A 19,266-nucleotide genomic window follows, 5' to 3' on the forward strand; every position below is an offset into this window, starting at 1 on the left:
ATCTGACTTTCCAGTAGTACAAATTTATCAACATCACTAATTCTAGCTCAGTGTAAAGAGATATCGAGCAATTTACAGATATTGATGAAAAGAGAAAAGGATTTTTTTATTCTTGGAGATATTTTTTCTAATTGCCCATTTTCAGCTTACCGATAAGATGTCCTTGTGATTTTTCAAGTAAAAATTACAGATTAGTTTTTTTTTAAATAGCCGCATTGAGCAAGTGCCTGCCTTGTTAATGAAATAAAAAGTTCATTAAAATAAAGTCTGTAAGCAGTAGTGCTTCCTTAAGTATAAGCTTGTTTAATGAGTTCATTGTATGCTAATCACCCTGTCTCAAGTTACATGCTATTGTTTCCCTCTTGGTAGTTCAGGAGTTACCATCAGAGTTGCTATAGGGTACCTCTTGGGGTCTAGTAAGTAATTTCATAACGTGGACAGGTAATGGAGATAAGAAAACTACTTGAAACCTTCACACAACTGTAATTCACATGTATAATACAACCTGGAGCAGTGATAACTCCTGGAAAAGTGACGAGCCGGCAAACACCTTACCTTTGTGTCGGGGTCACGTAGCTGTTATCGTAAGCCTCGTAGGTCTGGTCATCATATTCACCCCCATAGCCGTCATCGTACCCCTGAAATAGACGCCAATAAAGTAACTTTTACAAATCGGTCTGCTTTAATAATTTTTGTTTTCTGACGATTTATGCCCCATAAGCCTGGGTTAATTTCCATGCTTGGTTATATTTGAATATATTTACAATTTCCACATGATGAAAAATATTGCAGTTTTTTTCTGTCCTTTTTGGTGACATATGTGATTTTTTTTTTCTTAAAAAGAAAAAAATTGAAGTTGGGTAAGTAAGGAAGGGGTGGGTTCTTGGTGTAGTTGGGAGAGGGCAAAGAATATGAACAAAATATATTGTATGAAAAATTTATAAAAAGTGAAATATATATTGGGAAGGCTTAGTACTTGTCAATTAAACTTTTAATCTATCAAAAACATGGAAATGCCTATTTTAAGAGTCATTTAAAATTTTAATATATAATAAAGACAAGTTAGGAAATTAGATGTAATCCTTTCTTTTTGTAACATTATTTTCAGGAGCTAGAATGCTAGCTCTTTTTACAGAGGAATCTATGTTCAGGTCCCAGTGTTGGGAATAACCCCAGTTCTAGGTGGCTCTCCTCTACTGACTTCAGTTGGTACCTGAAGTTATGAGCACATACCTGCACACACACACACATACACACACACACACACACACACTCCTATTCAAAGTACTGTTTTCACGTAACAACCATCATTATTAAGACAGAAAACCTAAGGTACAGGGTCCTTAAATTGTGATGAGGTTTCAGGCATAAAATAGGTTGTTATTGCAAACAAATAAAAGCAAATATGGGAGATTAAAGTGATTAAAGTAATTTTAGTTTGTTGTAAACTTTATTGTTTTTAAATCTCATAAGTAATGTTGTGTGCCATGTTTGAGTAAATTACTGTGACAAAATGACTGGAGATTTGTCATCCTAGAGTGTGCAAGCAATTGGAAATTACTTGTTGCAGCTATCAATCACTATGTGACCAATTCAGTTTTATTTCTCGTTGTGGTCATTGACTTGAGCCCTATCCATTCATCTTGACTGCTCCCTACTTTGGCTTCTAGAACTTTGCTGGATAGATTTTTCTCCATGAAACATGCTTCCACTCAATCCAACAAGTCCATACCATTACTTCACTCCAGAGACTTATAAGTCTCTTTTATCTTATGCCAGACACTAGAACAGAAAATTGCAAATTTTTAATAATTGTTAAATTTTTCATACCTATCTTGATTAAAATTTTAAAACCAAGTAACCTGAAGGGTAGTATTTTACCACTGAAGGACTTTATTAAATTAAAAAAAAAATTTTTTATTTCTTCTAGCCAAGCTTTCTTTATTTGATGTTGCAACTTATGCATAACATATTCTGAGTCTAAAGTCCATGTTTTTAACTGTTTCATTCATTTTGATATCATCATATTTTTGTTGGGACATATGAGTTCTTCCATGAGATTTTTAAAAAGTATTTTAATTTAGCTAATATTTAATTTTTAAATGAGATATTCCAAAGTTATCAGAGTAGTATTCATTAATCAAGTTTTGCAATTAAAAATCAGTTATAGTACAATAAGTGATTTAAATATGAATTACTACTGAAGGTTTTGTGTCAACAAGGTGGTAGGAGTTATTTTTCTGGCTCTTCTTTGATATGCAATTCTTTTACAGCCCTTTCCTCTATTATTTATTTATTTATTTATTTATTGGATATTCGAGACAGGGTTTCTCCGTAGCTTTTTGGTTCCTGTCCTGGAACTAGCTCTTGTAGACCAGGCTGGCCTCGAACTCACAGAGATCCGCCTGCCTCTGCCTCCGGAGTGCTGGGATTAAAAACGTGCGCCACCACCGCCCCGGCTTGTCCTCTATTATTTTGTTGTGCTCTGGTTCACACGGTCTTCTGAAGATGAACAGGTTTTCCTAATTATTGTCTTTGTGTAGCCCCCACTGGCCTCAAACTCTTAGTAATCCCTTCTGCCATATGATCCACCATGCCTGGCTCCTAAGACCTCTTTACCAGAGTTCCCTTATAACAGATTAATCATCATCCTGACTTCACCATTTGGATGAACGTTTCTTTTGTAATTTCTACTGTGAGGGATTCTTGAGAGGTTTCTTTTCTTCCTCTCATTTCTTTTCTATTCCATCTCCTCCCCAGCCTAGTTTGTTTTAAGGGCAGAATTTGAAAATTGTTATTTTGGAAAACAGTAAAATGATAATATGTTAAAACCTCACTTATCCTTTACCTATTGATTTACAAATTGTTGGTACCTTGTCTATTTGTATTATTGTATATTGTATGATATTATATATTGTATATCATATGATATTATATATATATTTACAGTTTTAAACCATTTGCAAATCAATTTTAGAAACAGAGGTGGCCTATAATTCAAAAATAGTCATAATCTAATAGTGGTTTTGCATGATTTTGTGAGGAAAAGGCATAGTTTATTGCTTTTAGTAACAAATATTATTTAGAAAAATTAACATAAAATTTAAAGGCATGATATTTTACTGCTTTCAAGATTATTTATGTAATTTTTGACATACAATGAAGTATTATAGCATATTTATTCTTAGAATTCTTGAAGTTAATACACTGTTGATGGAAGTCAGTGTGGTGGTTTGAATGGGAATGCTCCCTCCATTGGCTCATAGATTTGAATGCTTCCTCAACAGGAAGCAGCTTTATTTGAAAGGATTAGCAGGCATGGCCTTGTTGGAGGAAGTGTGTCACTGAGGATGAGCTTTGAGATTTTAAGAGCCCAAGGCAGGCCCAGTATCACTCTCTTCCTGCTGCCTGCAGACCGGGTTGTAGAACTCTCAGCTATTTCTCCAGCACCATGTCTGTGCTCATAGCTGCCATACTCCATGCCATGATGATAACAGATTAAACTTCTGAACTGCAAGCAAACCCCAATTAAATGTTTCATTTGTAAGAGATACCATGGTCATGGTGTGTCTTCACAGCAATTAAACACTGACTCAGACAGTCAATGAAATTTATTCTTTTGTAAACTAACACAAAATTTGCAACAAAACCATGGAAATAGGTTTATGGAAATAAATTTTCAATTAACCTTTGTGAGTTCTGAATTAATGTTTTCTGATTGTTCCACTACATATTGATGTTGAGAAGTTCTTCTGCTTATATATGATATTCTATTTTCTTTCACTTTCTGGATGCTTTCTCAGTTGTTGATGGTCTTTTTCTTTGTTGTTGTCTCTTATTAGGTTTCAATTACTGTGTGTTAACTGTACGTGTTACTGACATTTAGTGTTTCATTGCTCCACAGATGCCCACAACACACACTGTTGGAATGCAGCCTCCCTGTGCCCACTTTCCCTCACCCTGTCTATCTGACATGAGCGTGAGAGCACATTCAGGTGGAAATGTTTGATTCAACATATGACATTTTTTTTTTGTTTTGCTTTGTTTTGTTTTGTTTTTCAAGACAGGGTTTCTCTGTGGCTTTGGAGCCCATCCAGGAACTAGCTCTGAGACCAGGCTGGTCTTGAACTCACAGAGATCTGCCTGCCTCTGCCTCCCGAGTGCTGGGATTAAAGGCGTGCACCACCATCGCCCATATGACATTATGTGCAGCATTTTTTTGGCTGTGCTGGTTCATATAAGTTAATATCTTCCAATTACACACGCTTTACTACAAGTGATGGGGTTTCATTCTTATGAGTGACTAAACAGTAGTGCTCCATACATGGAGCTCTAAATATTCATCGTGCTCTGCTTTTTATACTTCCCCTTCCATTGTTCTGGATATATCAATAGCTCTCTTAGTCCAGACATTTCTATCCTTGAAGGTTAAGGCCTCTTAATCAAGTTTGTATCATAGATTAGAACTGTAATGTATCCTTTGGGCCTATGTGATTCTTCTTACTTTGACTTTGACTTGACTTCATCATATCTACCTTTTACAAATGGATGATTTCACTTCAGGTACACACATGCATTACTAATGGGGGGTGGAGAGGGCTCCCACAGTGCAGCTAGTTTAAGCAGCCTCTTCATAACCCAAGAATCAACTTTCTTCTTTTGCTGACACAGTTCCCAGGCCAGATGTTTCTTTTTCAAGAGCTATCATAGAGCATCTCAGGACACTGTCCATGGAATCCACCACAGTGGGTCATGAGAGGACTGAGCTGACCTACAACAGGTCTCTAAAGATTTGACTCTTCCACCAAATAATTACAAAAAACAGCGTGGCTACATTCCTCTTACAGTCTTACTCAGGATTTTTTTTATACTTTTTCTTTGAATAAAAGGTAGGGATTGAAAAGGATTCTGGTATTTTTATCTTGCATATTCAATTTATATACCATGGAACCAGCTATCTGAGCCAGGGGTCAGGGTAAGTCCCTGTTTTTATGACACTGATACCCTGGATTCTTGTGTTTTCAGTTCTCTGTGTTGAAATTCTATTTATTCTTCAAGGTCATATTATGTGATAGTGTCTTAAAAAAGTTTTTTTTAATAGTTTCCAAGCATGCATGTAGTGACCTCTGAGTTATTATCACCCACCATTTACTGTCACTGATACCTACAGTGTCTACACACATGTTTTTTTCAGTTTTTTTGGTTTTATAAGTTTGACTCCTTTAAAGAAAAAGGAGTATACATAGTCAGGCAGTGGCGGCGTACACCCTTCATCCCAGAACTTGGGAGGCAGGGACAGGTGGATCTCTGTGAGCTCGAGGCCAGCCTTGTCTACAGAGCAAGTTCCAGGACAGGCTCCAAAGCTACAGACAAACCCTGTCTCAAAAAAAAAAAAAAAAAAAAGGATCATACCACAGTTGCCCATTTTTTTGAGGCCTGTGGTAGTTAATATAGTATATTCCATATGGTAGTCATCTGATAAATGTATACTGAGTTCTTAATGCAGCACAAGAAAATAGTCTTTTACTAGCTGGATACAGCTTGTCTCAAATCAATCAAACCCAGAGAGGTTTGTTGAATTTTGTAGCAATCAAACCCAGAGAGGTTTGTAGAATTTTGTAGCATCACCCCACCCCAGCCCTTTTTGAGAATACCATGAACTCCTCAAGGAGCTAACTCTGGGGGGACTACTGTATTTTATTTCACACGTACACGTTTACTTTTGTAAAAATATTACACAGAAAATTCTTAGACTAGAGAGACAGGTTCTCTGTTAATACACAATTTCATGAAGTGTAAGGTTCAACTCTTCCTACAAATTAGTTACTAATGAATAAAAAAAGTTAATATCTACACACTATTTTTGTTTTCTAATATTTGGAATATTTTTAGAAACAACTTTTAGTACCAATTTTTTATAAGCATGAATGTTCATTAGTGTGCTTCGATGTGTGTAGATGTTTAAAATAAATAGTTCTGCAAAACAGCCAATGGTCACTAATTAGTTCACAGTCACACAAACAATGTGTTTGCCAATAGTCCAGCCTAAGCATTCCAAACAAAATCATAAATTATTCATAGGTCAATCCTCCCTGAATAAACCTGGCTTTCTGAAGGGGCTGGAAGAAAATGAGTGTTCTAGAAATTGGACATGGAGCTGTGGCTCACAACCAAGGGGTGATGACTCCAGCTTCATCCTGCCTTCATGTGGGGGGTTCCTGCCAAAACTGCCAATTCCAGTGTAGAAATACCACCATGGTTCTCTGCTCTTGACTCCTATGTTGGTAAAATGATATCAGCCACCTTATAATCTTATTACAGGAATTTAATTATATGAAAGCTGTAAAATACACCATACCCAATATAAGATTGCTCAAGAACTGTTTATATACTGTTACATTCATGAAGTTTGAAGCTTTCTTGTCACTTAAGGAAAGAAAGTATGAAGGATGAGGGGAACGTAGCTCAAGTTAGAGAGGAGAAATAAGTTTCCATGAGCCACTGACGGTGAATGTAGAGAGCAATAAAGCAAACACATTTAAAAACAGATGGAGGAAAATGTTTGACAGTTTGTAGCACAAAGAAATGATAAACATTTTAAAGAAAAAATATTCACTCAAGTTTGAATGTTCATTGTATCAGAAACACACAGGATTTGGGTACAGACTAGGGTAAAGCATTGTCTAGTATGACAAGAAGCCACGTGTTTATCCACACAAACCATAAAATTTATATATTAGCATACAAATGTTATGCCACTGCTCTGTGCACAGTCTTCCTGTTGCAAAAGTTAAATTGGACCATAGAAAGCGATGAGTGTTGTAGGTCCAGTGATCGAATATCAGCAGCTTAGTGCAGTCTAACACTAAGACTAAAATACACAGATCGGAAGTTTCCAATATAAAGAAAAGTGAAATGTCTTAGAATACCAGGTGTTTGCATACTATGATGGTTTAACAAAAAAATCACTTGGGCTTCTAGATTTATTCATTGTCATTTTATGTGTATGTGATGAGGGTTGCCTATATGTGTGTAGACCATGTGTGTGCATGCAGGTGCCTATGAAGGTCAGAAGAAGGTCCTGAAATATCTAGAGATGGAGTTACATGTAGTCCTCGGCAGTCTGATGTGGGTGATGGGAACTGAACCCAGGTCCTATGCAGTATGTTTTCTTAACTGTGGAGACATGTCCCCAGGTCTCTCAATTGCAAAGTTAATTCATATTGATATCTACATATATTTTCATTTACATTTTAAATTAGAAGGTGACAGATTTAGCATATGGTTATACATTATGGAAAAAGTCAATGGATATTTAAACAAAACAAATAAAAGGAAATATTGTGTAATTTCTAAAGCAAGGAAGCTAAAAAGAAAATAAATTCAACAATCAATAATAACAAAGCCATAAAACATTTAGAATTAAGTAATTTAATTATGAGGGTCAGAACCATAAATCTGTCACTAAAAATTAAAACACTAGGCAGTGAAGCAACTTGCAAATAATGACCTTTAATATTATTGAATGTAATTAGCCAGTCAAATGGGAACTTGACATTTATTAGTTAAGTGTGGTTAATTTGTAATTCTTAAATGCTTGTTCCTTTCTTAGCTTAATGATTTAAACAATAAAATGCAGACTGCTTTGTACATGCACACCTCTTACTATAAATACTCATGTAATAGTTCTAATAGTAAGATATACATAAAATTTTATAAAAGAAACAACATAAAATTCCAATATTTTATAGTCACCACTTCTTTAGTATGTAAGCTAGCAATATCCAGTGCTTCTTGTATGTGGGCTTACACATTTACCACCAGAATACCCCTGACAGCCCAGCATACATGACCCAGTGTTCTATATTACTAAATCTCTAAGGAAGCTAATGCAAATTCATAAATTTACCAGAGAAGATAAAACGACAATGTTTCATTCATAGATACATATATATGTAAATGAAGTGAAAAATATTCTGTCCTAATGAGCACACTTGAACTCACATGCCACAAACATGTATTTAGAGACCACAGAATAGAGGAGTAGAGAAATACATAAAGACAGACATGACATGCTCTCATTTAAACTGGGAACTAAAACAATTTCACTCACAGGAACAGGAATAAGGGTTGTTACAGAGGGTAGGCATGGGGATGGTGGGAGGTAATTGTTAACAAGCACAAAATCTCACACAGGAAGCACAGAGCAGTCTTTACTTCTATTGTACAACGTGGTGAGAACAGCTAGTAAAAGGTCATGATTTCACAGTTCCCAAGGGAAAATTTTAAATGTTATTTCAAAAATGTTAAGTATTTGAGGTGATAGCTAAGTTTATTTCAAAATTATTTTAAAGTGTATTCACAAATCATATCACTTTGTATCCTACAAATTTATACAAAATAGTCAGTGTACTGTAAAAAAATGCAGTGTTTTATCTTCAAGTTATTGTGTAGTTTTATGAGAATATTTCAAGAATTCTGCAAGTTAAGGCACTGTTATGTACTTACAAGTTAACCCTTCTGATTTTGTTTTCTGGACAGTAGCCCACGGCATAGGCTCTAAGATTAGAACATGGGGTTTTCCTACTTACAGCAAAGGGATCTGCAGTGAGTTGTATATTCATTTGGCTTCAGTCTCTTCGTGCCTTTTATGCCAAGGCAGCTGGCCAAGCTGAATGCCTTACACGAAAAAAAGTCAACTACAGAAGATTTCCAAATAAGCCCTCTTTAGGGAAGGCTGCCTGATGCTCAGCTTTGCTAGTGGCATGAATCGTCTTAGACAGCAGAGAACAAATAGAGAAACCAGGCTCGGGTGTCCTTGTCCTAGCAGGGAAGAAAGTGCAGGGACAGTCAGAGCCCAGGGCAGATTATGTCTCACAAGGATCAAATCCTGCAACAGGGATTAATGGTTGAGAACAGGCAGACTATTCATTGTAGAATTTTCATGTTTGTGTAGTATTTGAAAATTAGGTGAGTAGATTATGGCACGTACCCTTGTGTTTATGTCATAATTATAATTTAATAGATTCCTCCCTTTTCAGCAGTCCTTTTGTTTCATAGATTCCTATAATACTTTACCTGTAAGAATGTTGCCCTGTGACCCTTTCCTATCTATTATTAGCAATAAACATTGCCAAGCATGGCATGCTATTACCTAAACTCAGACATATATACTTAGTGAGGCTCTTAAGACAATGCAGAATCTTAATTTTTCCCCTAAAATATATTAATTTCAAGCCAACTTCCAGTTTCTGAAAGGAAGAGCTGATAATTAATTTCCAAAGTTGCACACGTTCCACGGCTCACCTAATTATTTTTGTTGATTAAACTATTTGTGACCTAGGTTTCCAAGTAGGTGATTCTTAATCATTAGCTGTTGTATTAATTTTCTGCTAGTAATAAGGCTATATAATACAAATGGCAGCACGAAACCTACATTAATAAAAATAATAAAATTTGGGGCTTGGTGGAGACAGAGGAAAACTTCATTAATTAGAGTGTTCCAAGGCTATAATTAAAATTAAGTCTCCTAGAACATTGTAGCTATTTTTCTCTAGAACACTACAAGAGGATATTAACATTGTGGTTTTTGAAACGATTCTATTCTAAGTAGGGTTTCTCTATCCTCATTTTCCTGAATTCTGTTAGACATGTTAAAAATCCAACAGCATTATGGTAAGTCGAGTTGACTAACAGACCTATGACCAATACGGTGCCAGCTTATAGTCCTGTGGTGCCAGGCGCTAATGCTTTTATTTCAGTGTGGTAATGCTCCCTGCACTCCATACTGTGAGGCTCCTGCCTTAGAGATTAGAAGTCAGAGGCAATAGTCTCTAAGACCTACTAGCTCACCCCGCTGCTAAAAGACAGAAAATTGCGAATGCTGTCAGGACGAAGAACACGAACAAGCTTTAGGAGATAACTCGTGTTTTTCGTTGGTTAAGTACCAAAAGGTTAAAGATGAAAGCAAGGGCAATGACACAGCAAAGACCTGGTAATCACAGGAATGTGGGAGGCTGGCACACGGAGGAGGCAGGCTTTTGCAAAGAAGCCTAACACCAATTTCTTACACGGCCATGCGAGGCTGCAGCTGCATGGTGTCTTTTAAATATTTATTATTGCAAAATTTCATGTGTACACACAATGTCCATGGAGCTGTGCTACAGAGGACATTCCCATGCAAATATATATGGAACAAATTACCTTCTCGTATCCCTTCTCTTCCTCTTCCCATTGACTGTTAACTGCATCTCTCTCTAGAGTCTAGACAGTGTAGTTATACTTTTATACCATATGTACACACATGATTTTCTGTCTCTGTACAGAACCTAGGACTACAAACAGAAGCAATCAAACCTTTGTCATTCTGAGACTGGCTTCATTGTCGATTTTATGACTATCTGGGGCTTCATTATTTTGCTGGAATGATATAACTTCATTCATTTATATGGCTTAAAAGTTCCACTGTCTATGTTCTATATATTCTTGATCCTTTCCTCTGCTTGCGTACACTTGGGATGATGCTAGAGGCTTAGCTGTTGTGGATAGTGTAACAGTGAACACTGATGTGCAGGTATCTTCTGTGATACTTGGTGTCCTTTAGGTAAATACACAGGGGTGGTACAGCTAGCTGGGTCATGAGGCAAATCTGCTTTGAAGTATTTTAATAAACATCTAGATATGGAAAGATGATTCAGTGGGTACAGGAATGGAGAGATGGCTCAGTGGGTAGAGTGCTTGGTGCCTAAGTATAACAGTTTGAGTTTGGATTCCAGCACTTCCATTAAAAAGCTGGCTGTGGCAGCATGCCAGTGTTGGGAGGCTGGGATGGGAACATTCTGGGGGCTTCTGGTTAATCAGTCTAGCCAGTTGTTGAGCTCCAAGTTCCCTGAGAGGCTTGGTCTCAAAAAACAAGGTCGAGAGTGAGAGGAAGACACTCAACTTTGACCTATGTCTTTAACACCCACATTCATGGGCTGCATACACATGAATAAGACACACACACAGAGACACAATTGAAATCAACTATGGTGGTATTTCCACTACCATGATTACTTTTGCCCAGAGATGCTTTTGGCTATCTGGGGTCCTTTGTGCTCCCAAATGAATTGTGTGTGTGTGTGTGTATGTGTATGAACTTGTGTGTGTAGGTCAAAAATTGTTGGCTGTGTTCTTCTGTAAGTCATCTTTTGAGTCTGGATCTCTCACTGAAGAGGAGGACATCCATTAGCGAGGCCGATGTCACGTGTGCTCCAGAGTCTGCTTTCCCGCTGTCTTCCCTGGCATTGGCCTTGCAGCTGTGTACTGTCACACCGCGCATCTATGTGTGTGCTGGAGATTGAAACTCAGCCTCGCACATCTGTGTGGCACCGACTCACATATCTTGGTAGCTCCTTTCTTAGGACCGCTCTGTTTCTAAAGAAAATGACTCTGGGAATTTGTTGGGAATTGCATTGAAACCGCTCATTTCCTTCAGTAGTATGGGCATGTCACAAAATTAATTCTTCTGATCCATAAGCACTGAAGGTCATTCCATCTTCTAGTATGTTTTATATTGTTGCTTTAATCTGTCATCTCAAGATGCTGACATCATCATAAACAGTTTTATTCAGAGACTCTAATTTAACATGGCTATGGCAGAAGATGGAGTAGAGGGAGCATAGCATATAAACAGCACCCAAAACAACCTCTGTTATGCTTAGTAATATGAGATTGTTCATTGAGAAGGTAATCATATATCTTTTAAAACAAAGAACATTCTAACATAATGTATCTTAATATTTTTCAGTCCTCCCTAAAAATGGAGTTTAGGTCTTTAATAAAATTTTTCTAATTATAAAGCAATTGAAGAACCTATTGCTTACATTAATAAATAACACATTTCTTCAATTTTTCACATAACTGTTACTTTCCAATAAATTGTGTAAGGCAAATAATATAGAAATGAAATAACTAAAGCCGTTTGGCATCTTCATTTTTATGAGTTTTTATTGGTTACATTTTTATTATTACTCCAAGAGGAAGGCATTTGAAATTCTTCTGGGATCCCAGTGATTAAAAATACATCAAGATGTGGCAATGCCCTTGTATTCATCTTTAACCTTTTGTTACTTCCTTGATAAAAGCTGAGTTTCCTTCTAAAACATGATTCTAATCTTAGTCATGATAGCTTTATTAATCTGATTTTAGTGAATACTTTTCCTAAAGCCTAAGAGTGGATTGATACATATATATAATGCAAGTGTTCAAGTTAACTAAAACATGCATAATAAAATATCTCACCTTGCGTGTATAGGAACTCCAAACTGTGAAATTAAATTCAGATCTAAGCCATTTCCTTTCTTCTTACGAAGTGGGGTTTTGTTCTTTACCTAGACAGTTCACAAACTCCTCAGATAAAGCAATTCTCCTGCCCCAGGCTCTCAAGTGGCTGGGATCACAGACACTGACCTTCATGCCCAGAACAGTGGTGATTTTTAATAGACTGCTCTTGAAGATACTCTAGCCAGGATTCAACAAACAATAAAATAAGAAACAATAAGACCATCCAGACAATACACGCTGGGTCTTACTTGAATCTAGAAAGCCCTCCTTTGTCTACCCAAACCTACTTTAAGTTTTACATGGGATTTCTTTGAACAATTCCATCGGAAACTGCTTCAAATGTATTGTGCACACACTTTGCTCTACTGAACATTTTCACATGACCTTACATTTTTACATGACCTGTGTGAGTCGTTGGGGCTGAAAATATTCAGTGGCCATATAGAACCCAAATTTTCAACAAAGGACAATTTAAACCACTGCATTATTTGAATTACTCAGTTTTGTGTAGCCATTCTTTATATTTTTCTAATTTGCCACAACGCTAGTTCATATTGTTAACAGGTCTCTCTTATTTCCACCTCAGAGAGTTTATGTATGCTAATGTGCTGCCCAGTAGGTCATTTCATGATGGCTGGGTTCCTATTGTGTGATTTTCACTATGGTAGTTGTTAGTCAGATGTGATCAAGGAGTGCACTGTGGCTAGAAACTCAACTCCTAATTATATCCAATGTTAATTTTCTTGATTTTATATTAACGCAGCTCTGAGTAGATTCACGGTGCTCTGAGTAGATTCTGAGTAGAGAGCACTGGGGGACAGAATTCAGCTGACCAAAAACCTGGTTACTGTCTATTTTCTTCTTCAGTTCAATCTCAGCCACAGGGGAAAGAGACAATGACCTTTAATTTTGTACGTGGTATTATTTTTATTGAAGAAGTCTGTCATCGGTCTTTTCTTTTGTCTGTAACTGTTACTTGTAGACATCTCGTATGCTTTTCTATTTTGTGACTTGAATCATCTGGCTTTCTCTAGCCACCAGGTATATTTAGGATAAAACTCAGGCCATTTGGTTCAGTAACAAGTGTCACTTCTGAGCTCAAAAACTGCATTTTAAATCAGAGGCCTCGTTAAGGTCTTTGAATTTTGTCACAATATGATTGATAAAAAGACTTTAGCATGAATATATACTGGACCTTGAGTTGAGATAACAAGATGGAGCAAAACAAAACAAACTACCCCACCAAATAACAAGAAGAAACAAACAAACAAAAACCCAACACAGTCAAAAATGCAAAATAAACAATAACAGCGATTTTGAAGTAAGGCACATAAATCGCAATTGAAACTCTGAGTCAATGCAGGTCTGATTGATGATGTAGGCTAGGTCAATAATAAGACTGCCGTGGTTGGAGCCATCATCATTATATACAGATGTATACTTAGGAAGAGATTTGCCTGGTCTCCAAGTCAGCATACCACATACTTGCATATCTGTGTTTACTACTGCATCGAACACCACACTTAGGAATCAAAATGAGCCTGCCTGTCCATCAACAATTGATTCTTTAAAAAGGTGGGACAAATACACATGATTTCATTCAACTATAAAAAAAGCAAAATCATAGCATTTATCACGTCTCTCCTCCAACAAGAATCTGCTTCACCCCAAAACCCGCTGAGGAGAGGGAAGATTAATTATTCTATTAATGAAATGATGCTTTTCCTTTCCAGAAAGCACTGCCCTCCCTCAGATGCAGACATTTGCACATTTTCTACCACTTGTAGGTCTTGCATGTTTATTGGATCACAGAACTCACTCATAACTTTCCCTTTTCTTCCTTTCTATCCTTTTATTTTAGACACTGGCCAAAGCCCATGATCTTCTGTACTTTGAGCTGTTTACTTGATTTCTCTGACCTGGATCCCCTTCTGACAAGCAACTGTTTACTGAACTTCACTGCTGAACATTTCTGTCCTCGTGGATATGAACTTGAACAAGAATAGCTTTTTATTTCTTTTCTCCATCTCTCTTCTCCAGGCAGCTGCCATGCCTTATAGCTTGCTTGCCCTGTTGCTTTCCTTTCAAACTTTAATAAAATTCTCCTCTAATTTCCTTCTGATTTCATTTAAAATTCTTTCTAAGACCCCACTGCAAGAAAAACTCCAGTTTAACTGGCAATATATGGTGCCTGATTGTGGTGGAAATTTGATTTAGCCTCGGTTTTTAAACTCTGGAAAGAGGCTTGTGTTCAGCTTAGGTTGGGTGTTGTGGAATAACACTTTAACTATGTAAAGATGTGTTACATTGGTTTATGTTGCAGAATATTGCTTTAACTCTGTAAAGGTGGGTGTGCCAGTCAGACACAGAGTAGGATGTACTTAAATGAAGGAAAGATAAAAAGTCTTGAGATAAAACATAAATGAATAGAAAACAGGTTAAATTAAGTCATAACAGCTAAACATATGATAAGTCTAGGTATTTATAACTAATAATAAGTCTCCGTGTTATGATTTGGGGACTGGTGATCTGAAAAAGCTTGCTACTTTGGGTGTTCCTGGTCATAGCTGTTGTGCCAGTGAATGCTACTTTACTGGCTTTACCACTCCCAGGGGGTAGAAAGAGTGGTGTTCTGGGCATGTAAAACATCTTTAAGGAAAAACCATTGCAATCGTAGGCAGATTAGCTGAGTTAATGAATAGGATCTTTTGCTCATTTGTATGTGTAGTGAAGGGGTGTTTGTTTTCTTCTTAGGTTGCGTGGGAAGGACAGGAGATAGGAAGAGGGGGCATGGAAGAAGTGCCCAAATCTTTGTTCTACACCCCAGAATTAGCATGTAAGTTGGTGAAGTAGGTTCACGTCCACCGTGGGTAATGTGACCACATCTGCTCTCAGGAATCCTCAAGCATCACTTGATTTGGATAAGACTTTTTCCCCAGGAGTAATTATGCTTAAAATCTTGTCATGAATACTATATAAGTGTCTCCCGAGAGTGACACGGGTATATTCAAAGATTACATTCAGAAGTACAGTTGTTGTGGAGATAAAACATAGTGGGGAGATGCACCCGGGTTTGAAATGCTGTCATAGCAAAACGGTAGTTGTACATGTGCTTAATCCCAGCACTTGGGAGGCAAGACAGGGGTGGGGGGTCTCTGATTTCAAGGTCCGGTACATACTTTCTTGAGTAGAAGGAGCTAAAGGCCACTGAACCGATCCTTTGCAAACCTGCTCTTGTTCTGATGTCTTCATCCTTCAGTGCCATAAGCAGAATCTCAGTGGCTCCAGGACTCCTCTTAGGAAGGGTGATACATCAGTGTGACTATGATCTTTCATACGTTGCCAATATTACCGACAAGCTTTGGTCGGGAAAATTTATTCAGTGACCCATGTTCTAAGCCAGATAGACAGTTTGGATAAACATGGTTTTATGGCTACACTCATTAATTAGGGTACCAATTATCAAGTATATGTGTAGCACTGATTACATGGTTATGACACAGATGTCTCAGAGTTGATGTGTGAGGAGTCTTGGGTATCTTTCATCAGCAACAGTTCAAACCCGGCAATGCTGCTCAGGATTTAGAAACTGTGCACTGGGCTGAAAGATTATATACCCTAAAAATAAAAGTACATCTTACTGGTTTCTGCATAAATGCTTTTGATTTTATAATTAACAAAGGTATTGTCTTAGTCAGGGTTTCTATTGCTGTCATAAAACATCATGACTGAAAGCACTTTGGGGAGAAGGAGTTGATTTTGTCTTACAATTCTCATGTCGCACTCCATCACTGTGGAAGCCAGGGCAGAGCTCATGGCAGAAACTTGGAGGCAGGGGCCATGGAGGAGTGCTGCTTCCTGACTTGCTCCCCATGTCACCTTGCTCAGTCGGGTTTCTTATTCAACTCAGGACCACCTGCTCAAGGGCAGCATCCCCCATAGTAGACTGAGCCCTGCCACTTGAATCGTTAATAAAAACCAATTTGAATCATTAATCAAAAAGCCTTGCTTACAGGTTGACATCATGGCAGTATTTTGTCAATTAATATTTCCTCCTAGCAGACCACTATCTTGTATCAAGTTACCCAAAATGAACAAAGAAACAGACAGACAACAAAGAAACAACTAAACAGCAGAGATTTGCATCAGTATTTTGAAACTCCTTACCAGAATCACCTGAATCCACCTATTTGCTTCTAATTCTCCCCCTGCCCCTATGTAACTCCTCTCCCTTCCCTCCCCAGCTCATTTCAAGGCAACAATAGATCTGCTTTCTGTTACTGTGATTGGTCTGCATTTTCTCCCCGCTTTCCTAAATGCAATAGCACAGAGCGGTCACTCTTTAATTACTACCTTTCACTTAGTGCAACAGTCTGAAGACGCATCTCCATCTCAGCGGCCCTCAGTGGCCGTTCTCATTTTCTTACTGAGTAGTAATCCATGTTCACTGCTCTTCTGCTCCATGTACATCTGAAAACAATGTGCAGTGTTGATGCCCACTGCTGAAAAGGTCTATATGCTTAGCTTGTCTGAGTGGGCAGTGTTCCTCAAACTATCTACATTCTCGATGATACCAATTTATTAAAATTTTCCTATGATTGTTGATTCGGGCGTTTCTGATTGCAGTTCCTCTATGTTTCTATTTTTGCTGAAGGCGTTGGAAGATTTATTATTAGATTAAATATTTATGCTTAGTGATATTATTGTTATTATTATTGTTGTTGTTTTATTAATAGGTTGAACGCAGGGCCTCATTCTTGCTAAGCAAGCACTATACTACTGAGATATATTCTGCCGCTTTCTGTTTTTTTTATTTTTATTTCTTATTTATTTATTTTTTTATTGTTAGACAGGGTCTCTCTAAGTTGCTCACCACACTTTGTGTTCATTGGTTGTCACAGCTGGCTTGAACCTGCGATCTGGAACCACAGCTTCCTCTGGGATTACAGACTTGCACCATAAACCTCAGCTGTGATAGTATTAATTATTAGTTGAGTCCATATAATAAAAGACTATCTTCATTGCTGCTCTATGCAATGCCCTAAAACATTTTTTTCTGATAATATAGCCAATCCAATTGTCTCTAGTGCTCTGAAATAACACTATAACTTTGCCTAAACAATCAATTTTCATAAAATGATACAGTTATTTCTCTGTATCTTTAGAGGTTTAATTCTAAAACTCCTGTGTATAATCAAATTCCTAGTATTAAATGACTTGCCATTTGCATATATCCTACACAACCCTTCAATTTAAATAATCTCTAAATTAACATATTTTATGTAATTGTGTGTATTGTTTAGGAGATGGCATGTCCAGCCCAGAAAAAATTCTTTCTGCATGTTTGTCACCTGTAATTGAGTATAAGATATGAACCTCTCCTGGTCTGGAGAGCGCCCTACGCAGATTTCCTTCCATTGCTGTTCCCTCCTGTGTAGGCCCCGTTCTCATCCGCCAGACTGTGTTCTTCCTGCTTAATGAACTGTTGAAAATGATTTTTGTAGTTTCAGTCTGCTGCTGATGAATTATTTCAACTTTGTATGTCTGCATAAATGCTGGTTTCATCTTCATTTCTGAAAGATGCTTTTAAAGTTACAGATCTTCAAGCTGCTCCTCTCTCTCTCTCTCTCTCTCTCTCTCTCTCTCTCTCTCTCTCTCGTTTCTTTGAAAACTTTGAAAATTGCTCCATTATGGCTGCACTCATCATTTGTTAGAGAAGTCTTTATAGACATTATCCATCTCTTTGTAACCTTGCACAAATGCACCTTTTTTTTTTCTGACTATGTAGAAGATTTTCCATTTATTGGCAGTTGGATCCATTTAGTTCTGATGGTTTCCTTCTTACAGCTGGTGTTGAGGCTGCACTGAGCCTCTTGACACTGTATTAGAAAGAGTTTCCAGGAACACTGAAAATGTCCAAGCATCACCTTTTATAAATGTTTTCTTTCTCTCTTTTTCTCCTCATATATAATTTTAAAAAAAATGTGAAGCAATTTTCTTCTGTTTTTTTAGTTTTCCATGCTATCCATTATGGGTAAACAGTCCTCACTATTCTTTTTTTTTAACATACAGAAAACTAGTGTTTCTTCTATAACACCTCATCCTCTATGTTGATTCAGCTTACATTGTTAAGTTTTTAACCCTAGTCTAGAAACATGATAATTGCCTTATTTTTAATTTGTTTTTGGTTATTTAAACTTACCATGCAGTATATTTTGATCATATTTCTTGTCCTCTCCTATATTCCCCTAGTGGAAATGGGTTAAATTAAGAAGTAAGAGTTAGCCAATAGGAAGCTAGAGCTAATGGGCCAAGCAGTGATTTAAATAATATGGTTTCTATGTGATTATTTCGGGGCTCAGCAGCCGGGAACAAAACAAACAGCCTCCTTACAACATTCCCCTAGATTCACCCTTCCTCCTAACCAATTTGAACTTACGTTCTTTCTCTCTCTCAGAAACCCCCAAATCCAGCAAAACAAAACATAACAAGACAAAAAACAAAGTCTCTAAACACCCTACCATACCAACAACAACAACCGAAACATAAATGCAGCACATTTTGGGGGACAAACACTTCAGAGTATGGGCCCTGGGATATGGTTGATAAACCCAGTGTCACTGGAGAAAGCTGATCTTTACATCTCCTAGGAGATAGCCATTGAGAGTAGCTTGTTGGTTTGGAGTGGGACTTTGTTCTCTTCACTGTGCTCTTACTTGTCTGACTTGAACTTGTGATGTCACCATCTGTGCGAGCTCATATGTGCTTCCCCCCTCTTGTACCTGGAAGATGTTTTTGCCTAGGAGTGGTCCCCTGCTTCTGACTCTATCATCTTTCCAACTTCCTTTCTGCACAATCCCTGAGTCCTGAAGGGAGTGTGTGTGTGTGTGTGTGTATGTATACACACACACACACACACACACACACACACACACACACACA

General features: G+C 37.4%; 1 protein-coding gene across 4 annotated transcripts in view; it reads right to left on the reverse strand.

Annotated features, from left to right (window-relative positions):
- Khdrbs2 (KH RNA binding domain containing, signal transduction associated 2) overlaps window positions 1–19,266 on the reverse strand; it is a 396,449-nt gene that overhangs the window by 73,043 nt on the left and 304,140 nt on the right. For all 4 annotated transcript variants that reach the window (XR_007590495.1, XR_007590496.1, XR_007590497.1 and 1 more), the window contains exon 7: window positions 556–638. Coding sequence is in view for 1 of the 4 variants with exons in the window: in XM_050134757.1 (XP_049990714.1) it covers window positions 556–638 (83 nt within the window). In the remaining 3 variants the exon portion in view is untranslated. The remainder of the gene's footprint in view (window positions 1–555; window positions 639–19,266) is intronic.

Source organism: Alexandromys fortis, unplaced genomic scaffold (assembly GCF_014885135.2).
Source record: "Alexandromys fortis isolate MF-2015 unplaced genomic scaffold, M_Fortis_MF-2015_v1.1 scaffold_20, whole genome shotgun sequence".
NCBI lineage: Eukaryota > Metazoa > Chordata > Mammalia > Rodentia > Cricetidae > Alexandromys > Alexandromys fortis.